Source organism: Colletotrichum acutatum, assembly GCF_030867785.1.
Source record: "Colletotrichum acutatum strain CBS 112980 chromosome Unknown BDZ83scaffold_50, whole genome shotgun sequence".
NCBI lineage: Eukaryota > Fungi > Ascomycota > Sordariomycetes > Glomerellales > Glomerellaceae > Colletotrichum > Colletotrichum acutatum.
The window spans coordinates 50,170-62,932 of NW_026849044.1; the positions used below are offsets into that span (position 1 = coordinate 50,170).

Consider the following 12,763-nt stretch of genomic DNA (forward strand, 5'->3'; position numbering starts at 1 on the left):
ATAGCACACATTCGTAGACGGGCTACAGAACGACACAGACAGGACCTATACGCTGCACATCATGGCGATTTTCTAGTGATTTCAGCATGTTCCATTCAGTCTGTAGGCCACTCCTCCTGCATACTTCCTTCCCCTCTTCTATTCCATAGAATATTTCTTTCAAATATCTGCTAGCTAGATGCGGTCCTCTGCATTGCATTGTTCGTCGCCAATACTACCATCAAGGAGCAAAAGTAGAAAACAGCAGACATAACCGTCGACATGCCATTGATGTAGTGCTCGTGTGTTGGTCCCCGTTTCTGGATAGAGCTGAATGATTACCTCCAACCCGCGAGGACCACCACCTCCTGCGGTTTCCACTGCATCGTTCCTTTTTCGCCTTCACTTGGACTTCCCCGAACCAGATGCCGGAATGGCATACATTTTACCTCCAGCCACCAACGCGACCTTCATCCCACCGCTCCTTCCTTTCCTGCCGAAGATAGTAAAGCACCTTGGCGTCTCTGTATCTCTTGATCCAGTCCAACGTCTCTCTCTCCGACGCATACGCGCCATCTCCCTCTCCGTCGATGAAGCTCTCCTCCAAAACATGGCATACCGAGGCCTGCTCGTGGACGCCTTGCCCCAGGCGTTGGTACATGGCAGCCGGTGAGAAGGGTGCTAACGCGTGGTCCATGTCGGATTGCTTCTGCCGCCACTGGCGCTCGAGCGCATGTGTTGAAAGCAGCTGCGCTTGCGTCGTGGACCGCTGGTGGGCTAAACGAGCCTCGAGCTCTACAAGCCGTGACGCTAGCTCAAGGTTCTCGGTCAAGGCCGCTTGAAGGGCCTGGTGAGATGACGACAGAGATGGGTGAATCGTACTTGGTGCATGTGTCAGGGCATTAAGCAGGTCCACGTTGGTCGCTATATCAGCGAGGTCATGTTTCCTAATACCATCATCAGCCTGGAAAAAGAAAAATCAACGACAGGTGATGCCACTGCCATGTCCAAGAACGTACGCCTTGTCTTGCAACACCTTGGGAAGCCACTGTTCGCCTGGATCTGGCACAGGCTCAGGTCGAGCAATTTCGAGCCCGGCCGGCTGTGAGACTTGGTTCAAGCGGCTCCCACCCGCACTCTCCACATCCAGGCCGGCGCCGTTGCCGTTGCCGTGCCGGGGCGAGTTGACCATAGTCGGCGTGCCGATACGACTTGTGTCGTGGCTACCCGGCTTGGGTGGAAGTATCGGTGGTGGAGGATCATGCATGGTGTGGACAGAAACACGCAGCGGATTAAAGGTTACAACAAGATCCCTATTCTCGAGACTCAAAAGAATCTGCAGGCCACTGACTAGCTTGATAAGCTGATCAAAGTATATCTTCCGACTTTAGAGATGTCAGCGTTCGTTGGGCGGGGTGGTTCTACAAGACGGGATGTGGCTATGGTTCACCAGGCAGAGGGGTGCAAGGTCCACAACGTTAAGCAAGGACCTTGTTTGGGGTGCCCCACAACGGATGATTGGATCGAACCAATCGAAATTGAACTTGAGATCAGATTGTACTTCCTATTAATTTAAGCTCGCGTCTACCTACGTACCTAGTATGATATCATACCCATAAACACACATCTCTACGGAGTACTCAATTATAAGTAGGAACTCAACACAAGAATGGCGAAAAGGGTTACGAAATGCTTCACTTTTGGTGATTTCCCCCCCCTCTTCTTCTTTGCTGTGATACTCTTTTATTTGTGAGCCTGCAAAGCCTCGATCTAACTAATCGCCCCCCTGCATCAATCAACTTGGCAGCTGAATGACCTTGTTGGATTCGAGGCATATCATGCCTGGCCGAAGTCTTCCTGAGCGGCATGCCGTGTGCCAGCTGAATCTCATGTAGACGTGACACATCTCCAGTACAGGCCTCAGATCCCCATTCCTTATTCTTGACAAACATTGTGACTCGCCAGTAAACTGCCCAATTCAGTGCTTTACGGACCAAAGATCCCGTGACCATCCCATTTCACGTAGCTTCTTGCTGCTCGAATTGGCCGCCTTCTTCTCGCCCGATGCAACGGCCAATGCTTTGCTGCAGGCAGCAAAACACTCGACCAGTTCCTTCATTCGCTTAGCCTTGGTGAAGCACTCTGCCACATCGGAGCCCTTCTCCGCAATAGTGGCTGCCAGCTCCATACACTCCAAAAAGTTATCCCTCGTCAGCGTCGTGCCGGCGAAATGGAGCGTGCTGACGTAGGCGAGGATTGTCTCGGGAAGATATGCTTCCCGCAGCGCTTGTAAGTCTTGATCTTCTGTCACGAGCGGATTAGTTCTCCGAGAAATGTGATTTAAGGAGCACGGGTTACCTTGGCTACCCAGCCAGTCAACCAGTAGTGGTCGCACGTGTTCTTTGGCTGCTTTGACCTCGTTGCCGACCTTAGCCCAGAAATCTCGTTTGACCGACGGGTCCCTGCAAGTGGTTAGTAAGATGTTGTAGCCAAAGATCAGGTTGACATACTCCCTTGACAGCTCCGCCAGTGAAGCGACAGTCTCCATTGTGTCCAAGGCTCTGACGAGACACTCAAGTTCGCGCAACACCTTGGCGTCCGATACTACTTGACTTGGCGAGAGGTCCATCGCACCCGCGCCTTCGAGCTGGTTGACCCAGAATTCTCCATCTTGTGTCCACCAGAGTTCGTCTTCTGCTTGCTCAGGGAAGTCGCTTGAGCGCATGCGCATAATGCTATCGAATGGTACACGATTTGCGAAGCTTCGGGCAGCATTCAAATGCATGGTCTCTGTTCGATTGGGGTCTAATTAGCGGATAGGTGTCATCTATTTTGAAAAGGCAGGGTCATACTTAGAAAGTGCTTGTAGATTGCCACGCCGGTGGAAAAGACATAAGGCCAGGCCTCGCTGACTAGTAGCAGCCATTCTACTGACCGGATCAACCGCTCGTCGACCGGGTCAATGGATTCGGGATCTTCCCCGAAGAAGTCTGTTTTGATGGAACGTCCGTACTTTAAGGACGCCGGACCATCGTCCATGATCTGGAATTCCCGCATTGCATCGTTTTGCGCTGTATCGAGGCCCAAGGTCTGGAACAAGAACTGTGGTTGTGCCTTGACGAAGTCCACCACGTCTAGTCCTGCTTTGTGAATGAAGGTGAGCTGCTCTTGACGAGCTTCGCTATCGGTGATGGGAAGTAGGTTTGTGCTCAACACTTGGAAGGCTCTCGATGGATGAAGCCTGGAGCAATACAGTGGTATCAACTCCTCCAAGCCTGCTAGGCGGAGCAAGCTAATGTACTGCGTAATCGTGTTCTCTTGCAATTCACGACGATTGTGATCCGAACTCATTGTTACGGTGTTGGTTTTCAGAGTGCCGAGTTTGTCAAGCGTATCGAAGATGATGAGTGCATGAACAGCGATTCGCAGGCCATCAGGATTTTTGATGTCAGCGAACTTTTCCGTCACTACGTCGACGTTGCGGCAGCTGTGATCGGGCATGAGCGCAGATGCCTCCTTGGAATTCGCCTTCTGTGTGATGGCCACACCCTGCTCGTAAAAGTGCCGTTGGAGGTCTCTCGAGATAATGGCGGCCTGTAGTGCCTTGATAGGCTCCAAAGCTTCCTTGCTCGTGTGCGGGCTGGTCTCTAGGTTGCGGATCAAGCGTTGCTCCAACGTGGCTGCATCGCCATGGAACTGAACTGCGTCAAAAGCGGCGAACGATGAGCGGATGGTTGCTGATGCTTCTGGAGAGCATTGGCTGAGTAGGAAAGTGTCGAACTGTGTGCGAATCAAAGCGTTGTAGTGCATGAACATGAAGTCGTCCCAAGTCTGGCATACCCTTTGCACGCTGGGGATGTCTCCTGACAGCACCCCATATACTGCTCTCTCAATATCATCGGTGCCTCCTTGGCGAGCAAGAGCAAAACACATGCGTCTCCAAAGAGCAAGCCCTGAAGGGTCGTCGACAAGTGTGGTCTCCCCATGATCACTTGCAAGGGGTAAGGCGGACATGGATACAGCCCTCCAAACCTCCGTCCTCTCCAAGCACCACTCCCGCGTAGTCTCTAAACTACAGCCTCTTCGAAGAAGCTGGAAGCAGCCTACCCAGATAGCCCTCTCAAAGTACTCATCCTGTGGCTCCAACTTCCGACCCTGTCTGATCACAGAGTCTGGGTCTAGTTCGGCAACGAGTGGCGCCTTGTCTGAGTTGACTAGAGAGCGTGCGACCTCCGGAAAATGCACGTCAAGCGGGCGTGAAGAGCCAATCACACTCTTCTGCAACTTGATGGCAGACCTTGTGTGTATCCAGCCGTGAGCGATGATGTCACCTCTGTCGGCGTTTTGCTGGAGCTCTCGTACGAGGTCGTCGATGTCGGGGCCAGCTCTCGCGCCTTGTTGTAACCATTCGAGAATGGTCTTCCTCTCTGTGGCCGACTGGTCGTTCGCAAGGAATGCCCTCCACAGATCTTCTCCACTGTACGTAGCTTGCTGGTTCGTCGAGGATCGAACAGAATATCTCAGCGGGATCAGGCGACGAACGAGATCCCATGTCTGTCTCTCTTGCTCCCATACTCGAATCTCTTCTGAATCTGCCGCAGCCTCTGCCTCTTCTTCATCGTCCAGGTCCATCTCATTGTTGCCAATTGAGCCCTGACGGCGTGGCTTGCGCAGCTGCGACAACTTTTCGGCGGCATAGTCGTGGTATGCGTTTACCAGCCCCAAGACCCTTGCGCGTTTGTCCTCATCGGTGCCTTGGTTCGCTAGGCAATCGTCAAGAATGTTCGCGAACACCTCAACTTCAGGCCCGATTCCGTCCATTTTCGGGAATGCAATCGTCGTCGAAGGGAACGGGATCTAGGGAAATATCGATCGAAAGTTTGCGCACAATGGGGAGAAGGTATTCGGTCGCCTCGTTGACTTCAATGTGGAATGGTCGATCGTTGGTCGTCGGCAAGGTTGCGCATGGGACCAGGGCAAGTATGGAGTCCCGATGCGATCCTAGTGGGTGATTAGCCAAAACAGGACTTGCGGACAAAGTGAGACTATGCTGTGACTCGTCTGCTTACAATCTGACAATGATTGTGGGCTTCTCTGTTTTCAGGCCGGGGAGGGATCAAGCCATGGGTGCTGCGGTGTGAACGACTTTCCAAGGTGCTTTGCAGCGCCAAAGATGTAAGAAGCTGCAACCTATTAAGCCCTTGTACGCAGAAACTTTTCCAGGCGCTCAACAGAGTTGAAGGAGTCCCCACGTATCGACTCTGAGAATAGAAGAAATAGGCTAGAGGAGTTATACTCGAATAGTGAAACTGGGATCTTTGATCGGACCTCCCACCCTACCGGGGAAAAAAATAATGAAAACAAACCAGCTGGCAGCTCAATGAGGCGTCTATGGTATGATACCTCACCTTGCGGGAGCAGACGTCCCAGGTCAAAGGCAGGCTAGCGCCTGGCTGGTCTGTGCGCTCTGTGCATAATCGCGCGCGTCGCGTCAAAGCTTTGGGCAAGAGTAAACACTGTGAACACCTGCCTTGAGTAGATCCAAGATGGACCGTGTAAATGGATGTATAAAAACAGTATAGACCCGCTTTGGCATCCTTTATCAACACACACAGTTGGAAATTTTCTTCTAATTTTCTCTCTCTTTTTCTTCTTCAATGTCAAGGCTTTTGTATTAGAGTCTCGGAATAAGCACTCAATGCTTGTTCAGATCCTACGGGGTCTCTTAGCGCGCTCAACGAATGCCTAGAAGAATTCTCTCTTTCTTGAATGTTGCCAGATTTCTCTACTCGGGTTAACGTATATCTACGGAAGAGTGTACATTTCAGCATCCCTATGGCTACTTTTGGGAAACGGTCTCGCGCGACTCCTCACGTAATATCGACAGCTTCAGTCGAAGCAGATCTGGCTTGGGACAGCTCGCCGACGTAGCGTTGTCTCCTTTTGACTGGTAAAAGGCATCGCAACATTCGTACAAGGCCAAAATCACCGACTGGCACTTCTCCTCCTTGTACCCATTTTTGGTTAAGCAATCTATGAGCCCAAGTCAGCTTTGACTCAGCCTTGCACCTGCTATTTGAATCGTGACGAAGCCGTGGAGAAGTCCATGGTGCAAACCTACCCTGAATAGCGCACTGCGCGAAATTGGGTCAGCGCTGGGTCTGTTGAGTTGATTCATGGGCTGGGTGATGGGCTTACAGCACGAGGATGGCACGGCGGATTCGCCTTTAGGTCCTCATTCTGGCCCTTTCATCTCATTGTTAGTAGTTACATCGCAAGACGAAGCGGTGCCGGAGAGTCTACCATGACGATCGGTAATGGCACGGTTTCTCAAGGCCAAACGTCGAAATTGCGAACGGTCCTGGTAGACAATGGACATGTTAGCAAAGAGCCACCATAGGCATTGAGCTTCAAGCTCGTGATTGTTCCTTAATGTGCTTATGAATGAAATGATAGAGCACCTGAATCATGCAATGACGGGTGACCAATTAGGAGGATGCTTGAATACCTACGAGTACGAGTTCCACGAAACTTTGGGAAGGGGCAAACAATCAGATGGAAACTAAGGTACCTAAATTGAGATGTTGTTGTAGGTAGGAAAGAAGTATCTGACTTGCATTCCATTATCACATTGAGGCTTAGGCAGGCGACATCTGGGGTGGGAAAGTGTACTACCTCAGGTAAGCCTTAAAAAATCCAGGCTCCACTTCGCCCAATCAATTGCCTACTATCCCACTTCCACCCTGCCAGTGTCTTTGCCTACCTCTCTAAGGACTTAGTGCGCCAGTCTTTCGGACTCAGATGCGCCTCCCACTACTGCTCCCCACCTTCCGCCTTTCGTCAATTCTACAAGTCTCCTTCTTCACAACATCGCGTGCTTCTCTTTCCGCGATCTTCATAAGCCCAACGCCCGAGCTATCACAGCCACACGCGTGCGATCCCTCACGCTCTCGCGACTACGCTCTGCAGCGCAAAGTAGGTGGAAACCAAACCATCAGCACCCCACCCATCATTCGACCTCCATCAATCCACCCGTTGACCCCTCCAAAGTCCAAACGACCGACGACAGTCTTGTGCCGATGCTAACTTTTACCTCGTCAGCGATACTCACAAAATGTCTGGCGAACACGAGAACGGAAGCCCGTCTGCTGGCGGTCAAGATGCTCCGCCCGCCGTCGAGCACCTGAACATCAAGGTTACCGACAACAACAACGAGGTCTTCTTCAAAATCAAGCGCTCTACCAAGCTGGACAAACTTATGACGGCCTTCTGCGAGAGACAAGGCAAGGCTATGAACTCTGTTCGGTTCCTATTCGAGGGCCAGCGTGTCCAACCCACGGATACCCCAGACACGGTAAGTGCTGGCTACGCAGCTTGCCCCCGACATTGCACGCAATACTAACGCGAGTGGCACTACCAGCTCGAGATGGCGGACGGAGACACTCTCGAGGTGCACCAGGAGCAGGTCGGCGGTTCTCTGTAGTCAAACGGAGGCAAGAATAACGGCAAAATACACGGTGGGAGTAGTCGAAGGAGCGATGGATTTTCTTGCTTCTTGAGAAGGCCTCGGCTGTCGCAAATGGCGTACATGGATGCAACGGATTCTCCCAACAGGGCCATATGAAGACAGTCAATGACGATTATGACTTTAACCACTTAATTTTTTCACCTCTTCCCCTAGAGTACCTTATCCAGCCAAACGCTATGCCCATTACTCAAGCTGAAAACAAAACCGAATGCTAACCGACAACAAAAGCGCAATCGCTTCCCCTATTCCATGGTCCTAACTCCTATCCTAGACAACTCAAAATAACGCCCAACTCAACAGTCTGCTCGTCGACATCGTTATGCCTTTAGTTCTATCATGCGACATCCTGTGCATAGCACCATCACCCTGTCACCAACCTCTTTAGGAAAGATTTGGCCGTCGTCGAAACCGCCCTGGCAGGAAGCACAGCGGAAACACTCATCATGCCACTCACCGCCCAGCGCTCGGATGTATTGTCCGATGACAGCAGTCTTGCACTTCTTGCACTTGGGCGCCCTTCTCTCTGTCCTCTTTGTCTGGCAGTTGACACACCACGCATACCCGTCCTTTTCGATATGAGTCATGCCTTTCTCGAATGGATCGCCGCATTCCGCGCAAAAGAAGTGTCCGTAGTGCCAATGTTCTCCTAAGGCGACAACGTGCTCCCCGAGAATGGGTGTCTTGCAGTGTTTGCATCTCGGTGCGTAAAGTTCGTGCCAATCAAGATGGCAGAAGAAACGTAAGCGCTCGTCGCCGTCTTCGGCCATGGTCTTGCCTGGCGTTTCTTCCAATACCTCGCCATGGGCGCGACGTTGGATTCTGTCAAGGCGCTCTTGGCGGTGAGCCTCTGGCTCTGGGCTAATCTCCAAGGCTTCGAGACCAGTACCACAAGCAAAGCAGCTAAAGCACTGGGGATGGAAGCGCTCTGACGATCCGCCCAGAGCGACGAATCTACCTTCAATGGGGAATGCGCATTCGTGACACAAAGCGGTTGAGTGTTTGCCCGCGCCAGGGGCTGGCGACCAGTGACGTTGCGGGCGCCGGAAAGGGTGGGCTCTGGATGCTGTCTTGGGGTCAGGCAAGGGTCGCGGCCTCGGATTCGAAGATTCATCGTCGTCGGGGGTGACTATGCAAGGTATGCCGGGACTAGAACCAGCTGGCTCATCCACCCCGTCAATATTTATGACCGGAACGATCGGGTTGCTGCGTGCTCTGTCCGACGGAGGCTCCTCCGGCGCCACCACGATAGAAGGAATCTCCATCGGCTGGCTGTTTTGGCTCGCGGCTCCTGGCCTAGCATCAGTTCTCTCGTCTGGAGCCTTCCACTTCGAGTCGAAGCTTACAATCGGCCGACCAGGGCGATCACTGACAGCCGTGGGCGTAGGCAACTTCGCGCTGCGGTCCTTCAGCTTCATACTTGTGGCCCCTCGGATATCTTCACTGCGTATCTCTATGCCGTTCTTCTTGGGTACCAGGTCGTCCACCACAAGCTTCGGAGCCGACGTGTTGGTGGTGTACTGTGGGTTGCGCGACTGAGACGGTGGGTTCCGTTGAATCTCTACATTGCACCTGGGTTTCCAGGGTCCAACGCGGGTCGCCTGTGAGTTTGTAGCAAATCGGACTTGATTCTGGGGGTTTTCTGGTTTGTCCACCAAAGATAAGTCTGCTGCCGACGCTGACTTCGTCTTGACCTTGTCTTCCCGGGCATTGGCTTCTGGCTCTTCCCAGATCTGGTCACCGGAAAATGGCCTTTGAACTTCGCCGCTGATGTTCCGCTTCATACTGCTGCGACGCTGACCCGAGCCTCTGGATTTCGGAAGGGGTCGGGCACCGGTTGGCCCTGAAGTTCCCAAGTCCATTGAAGGCCGCTCGGGACTCTGACTCTCCCCCCCAACGCTATTCCGTGACAAAGCCAAGGAGGGCCGACTTCGCCGAGAGTGACCATCGCTGTCGGTAGAGCTGCCAGAAACCGACCTGGACTTGTCCCTAGCGAGGCCGGATGGATGAGCGCCGTCAGCATGTTTGCCCACGCTCGCGGTGCGAGCATGAGCATAGCTGTTCTTTCTGAGGTGAGGCTTGTACCGATACGGGGCGTCCTTGTCAGGAGGGCGAACTCCATTCTGATGCCGCCAGACCAGTTCTGAGGCCTCGTCGAGCGCAGCATTATAGATACGTGTTTCGTCGTCTGGCGTCTCCGCGGCTTCATCCTCGACGTGTTGTTCGCCGTTCTTAATGGACATGTCTTCCATGGCATGTCGAAGTGACACGGCCTCTTCCTTTTCCATCCATCGCTGTCCTCTTTCCATATAGGTAGCAGTGGGCACAACCTGAGAGGGCTTCAGAGGTGATGTTGGGCGGTAAGGTTGATACTCTCGTCCTTGAGTGCTCGGAATTGAATGACGGGATGATACGCTGGCGTTCATAGAAGAGGGATGCGGTTGTGATACATCGATAGAACCTGGAGTGGAGAGTGCAGGACTTTCGCTTCGAGGAAGGGGCTCGGAAACGCTGTGTTCGATTGAAGGGCGTTTTGATCGTATGCTTGCAGAGGAAGGCGGCAGAGGCCTTGCTCCGCCGGGGCGGGCGACTCTGTTGGATCGGAGGTTTGCCAAGTAGGCGGCTGAGGAGTTGGGATTAGCATTCATGACAGGCAGAAGCAGAGAAGCATTCAGAAGCATTTCTCACCGAATTGTTCGTTATTCATGTAGCTTGGCGATGGAGGAGTCACCTTCCTCGTCTTCTCAGTGCTCTGTCTGCGATGCATGATGGAGAGCTGGCGTGCGGCGAGCACGTCGTCGATCAAGCAGTGGAGACGGGAAATGGTGGTGGCGGTGGGCAGTGGGCAGTGGGAACAGGGTGAAGATTGATGCGGTGCCTGGGGAACATGCGGTGAAGGTCTAGTGGATTCGCTTGGCTATGGATGTATGAATAGATGACGATGATGCATCTACTTATGAATGAAAGGGAAAGACTCAGTCTTTTTGTGACACTTTGACAGAGGGGGGTTCCGATTGACGGCGATGAAGTTATACTTGAGCCATCCATCCGTAGCTAAGGTGAGGGAAGGTATTTGGCGTGAGATGTTGTCGGGGCAACGATGACTCTCTCTTCTGCGACAATGAAACATCGATGTCGACGGGGTTCGGGTGAGCTTAAGTTGACCTGCCTGGCTACCTACGGGGCTCTGTGCCGTCGTCGGGGACACGCCCTGGACTTAAGGGAGTCACCTCGGTGCAGTGTGATCTGATGCCCTTCCAGGTTAGCCCCTCGCACAGTCCAGAGTGTTCCCAGCGCTTCTCAGGGAGACAACCACAATGACAGCTCCACAGTGGCAGACGCCTCCAGATGATGGCTTATGCCCGTGATCCTGTGTCAACTTCTTTTGAAAGGAACCACTTTACCTCTATAAGTATCCCAACTTGAGAACATGTTTCCATGCTGAGTCTATACCTCGCGTTCTGTATTCCACATAGCCCTCAGGAGCAATTGTATACGCGCCAATGTGCCTCATCAGATAGCTACATGCCTACATACCTATCTCAAGTCTATGAGAATTGAGATTTTGGGCAATCCAGCATGTCTTGACCAGCTTGTCCCAAAAGCAAGCGCGCCAGTCTAGGTCAGAATGGGTGATGGTTGTGCCTGAGACCAAAGTGAACGTAAACAAACATGCCGTACCTTGCCTTGGGCTTTACCATGCACAGGGTGACGCTCCCGGCGCGATGCTCCTGGGTCCGTTGGCAGAGTGCATGACTTTCTTTGCCGCGCATAATGGCTCATATATTGTCAATTTCTTACACATCTGCGTTGTCAAGCAACCACGTTGTTGAAGATCCCCACAAATTCGTTGCAATGCAAAGAAATGCCCTCTCGGTATGGAATCCGTGAATAATGTACATGTAGAGGAGCTATCAGCTGAAGAGTCTCCAACGACCCGTCATATTACCATCTTAATTCGCCGGGCTTTGCGTCCTTGTCCTTGCCAGTACTTCCCTGGGCTTGAGCTTGGCTTAAACCCAGACCGCTTGGGTCGTTTGCTGGTTTCGGTCCATTGTCGAAGCCTAGATTTCTAAACTCGTCCTTGGCCATGAGATTTCTGAGGCCAGAGTCAATAGTAGTCAGAATGTCGTCCACCGTTTCGTCCACAGTCGCATAGACAAAAGGAGACTTACCGATCCATCCGACATGCAAGGTAGGATTTAGCAAGGTCGCGGCATTCAGCGTCGTTTACTCCTCGTACTTTCTTGATGCACTCGAGATACGTAGCTATAACATGCTTGCATTCGCCTGATCAGGTGCGCGTTAGCAGACCAAGGACCTCAAAGACACAGTGGATTGGGGTAAATATTTCGCAACTCACCATCATGATCAAGTGGGAAACTGCCACGTTGAGGACTGGGCAACAAAAAAAAGGTTGTCACACGTTAGCCTGCACCACCTTACATATTGCATTGGCTGTTGTGAAGAAGGGCCGGGTCAGGTACGAACGGTATAGGCTTGGCATTGGCTTGTCGAGAACCTGGACCACCAAGTTGACTCATGGTAGAGATAATGCGGTTGAGATTCGATAATGACAAATGATTCAACGCAGTTCCAGCTGAGAGGCTGTCTTGAAAAGCTGCCGCTGTGTTGCTGAGAAGAAGTTGCTGGGCCTGGATATCTTTATCTGGGCCTGAGCATTGATGATGAGAAATCTGAGTATCCGGAGCTCGGGCAGAACGGTGCCGTAGCCTGACTTACCTTAGCAGGTATTAAATGCTTGTATCGTCTACCTTATGTATGAGATTCTCGATTGCTTCTTTTGCTCAAGTTGCAGAAAAGCTCACATGCGCTGGCCCTGTAGGGGAATCGTTGGCTACGTAGAGGGAGGGCGACAAAGGTGGGTGGAACGACATTGGTCGATTCTTTAAGGTACCTGAGGTACCAACGTACAGACAATGTCTCCTTGGCACCCGGTGACACCCACGAGTCTACGGAATACGACCGGACGCTATGGCCTTTTCAGAGCACCTGTCGCTAAGTACCTTGCCCGAAGAACCCCCCCAAGGTAGCTAACTAGCTACGCAAGCTACGGCAGCTGAGGGGGGAAGGCGTATGAATAGGTGCGAACCTCAGAATCAAGATTCAATAGACAGATCTCCTCTTATATGTAGTGTTGCCATTGGAATATTCCGGCAGAGAGAAATCTCTCGGTCCATGCCCAGTTAATACTTCCGTTCTTACTATGATGGAGCCGCCAGCTACCTGCATACAAAC

The 12,763-nt window shown here is 52.3% G+C and overlaps 7 protein-coding genes across 7 annotated transcripts; 2 read left to right on the forward strand and 5 right to left on the reverse strand.

Annotated features, from left to right (window-relative positions):
- Positions 1–424: 424 nt before the first annotated feature.
- On the reverse strand, positions 425–1,246 carry BDZ83DRAFT_752460 (uncharacterized protein; the record flags this gene model as incomplete). Its single annotated transcript, XM_060514206.1, has 2 exons — positions 425–926; positions 999–1,246. 2 exons carry the CDS (start codon positions 1,244–1,246, stop codon positions 425–427), a joined length of 750 nt encoding a protein of 249 aa, XP_060364607.1.
- Positions 1,247–1,526: 280 nt separating this feature from the next.
- Positions 1,527–4,952, reverse strand: BDZ83DRAFT_346005 (nuclear pore protein 84/107). The gene is made up of 3 exons (XM_060502486.1): positions 2,832–4,952; positions 2,490–2,769; positions 1,527–2,441 (listed from the first exon to the last, which is right to left on the reverse strand). Exons 1-3 carry the CDS (start codon positions 4,798–4,800, stop codon positions 1,958–1,960), a joined length of 2,733 nt encoding a protein of 910 aa, XP_060364608.1. The 5' UTR covers positions 4,801–4,952; the 3' UTR covers positions 1,527–1,957.
- Positions 4,953–5,532: 580 nt separating this feature from the next.
- BDZ83DRAFT_622355 (uncharacterized protein) lies at positions 5,533–6,615 on the reverse strand. The gene is made up of 5 exons (XM_060508327.1): positions 6,492–6,615; positions 6,283–6,340; positions 6,178–6,225; positions 6,101–6,113; positions 5,533–6,012 (listed from the first exon to the last, which is right to left on the reverse strand). Exons 2-5 carry the CDS (start codon positions 6,283–6,285, stop codon positions 5,819–5,821), a joined length of 258 nt encoding a protein of 85 aa, XP_060364609.1. The 5' UTR covers positions 6,286–6,340; positions 6,492–6,615; the 3' UTR covers positions 5,533–5,818.
- Positions 6,616–6,625: 10 nt separating this feature from the next.
- Positions 6,626–7,099, forward strand: BDZ83DRAFT_346083 (uncharacterized protein). The gene has a single exon (XM_060502487.1). It carries the CDS (start codon positions 6,781–6,783, stop codon positions 7,063–7,065), a length of 285 nt encoding a protein of 94 aa, XP_060364611.1. The 5' UTR covers positions 6,626–6,780; the 3' UTR covers positions 7,066–7,099.
- Positions 6,626–7,628, forward strand: BDZ83DRAFT_622361 (ubiquitin family protein). Its single transcript, XM_060508328.1, has 3 exons — positions 6,626–6,954; positions 7,081–7,333; positions 7,400–7,628. The coding sequence occupies exons 2-3, from the start codon at positions 7,094–7,096 to the stop codon at positions 7,460–7,462; spliced, it is 303 nt and encodes a 100-aa protein (XP_060364610.1). The 5' UTR covers positions 6,626–6,954; positions 7,081–7,093; the 3' UTR covers positions 7,463–7,628.
- BDZ83DRAFT_699964 (LIM domain-containing protein) lies at positions 7,629–10,676 on the reverse strand. Its single transcript, XM_060511424.1, has 2 exons — positions 10,193–10,676; positions 7,629–10,127 (listed from the first exon to the last, which is right to left on the reverse strand). The coding sequence occupies exons 1-2, from the start codon at positions 10,269–10,271 to the stop codon at positions 7,825–7,827; spliced, it is 2,382 nt and encodes a 793-aa protein (XP_060364612.1). The 5' UTR covers positions 10,272–10,676; the 3' UTR covers positions 7,629–7,824.
- Positions 10,677–11,368: 692 nt separating this feature from the next.
- BDZ83DRAFT_346090 (CHCH domain-containing protein) lies at positions 11,369–12,429 on the reverse strand. The gene is made up of 5 exons (XM_060502488.1): positions 12,248–12,429; positions 11,996–12,179; positions 11,868–11,902; positions 11,680–11,794; positions 11,369–11,603 (listed from the first exon to the last, which is right to left on the reverse strand). Exons 2-5 carry the CDS (start codon positions 12,046–12,048, stop codon positions 11,450–11,452), a joined length of 357 nt encoding a protein of 118 aa, XP_060364613.1. The 5' UTR covers positions 12,049–12,179; positions 12,248–12,429; the 3' UTR covers positions 11,369–11,449.
- Between the last annotated feature and the right edge of the window lie 334 nt (positions 12,430–12,763).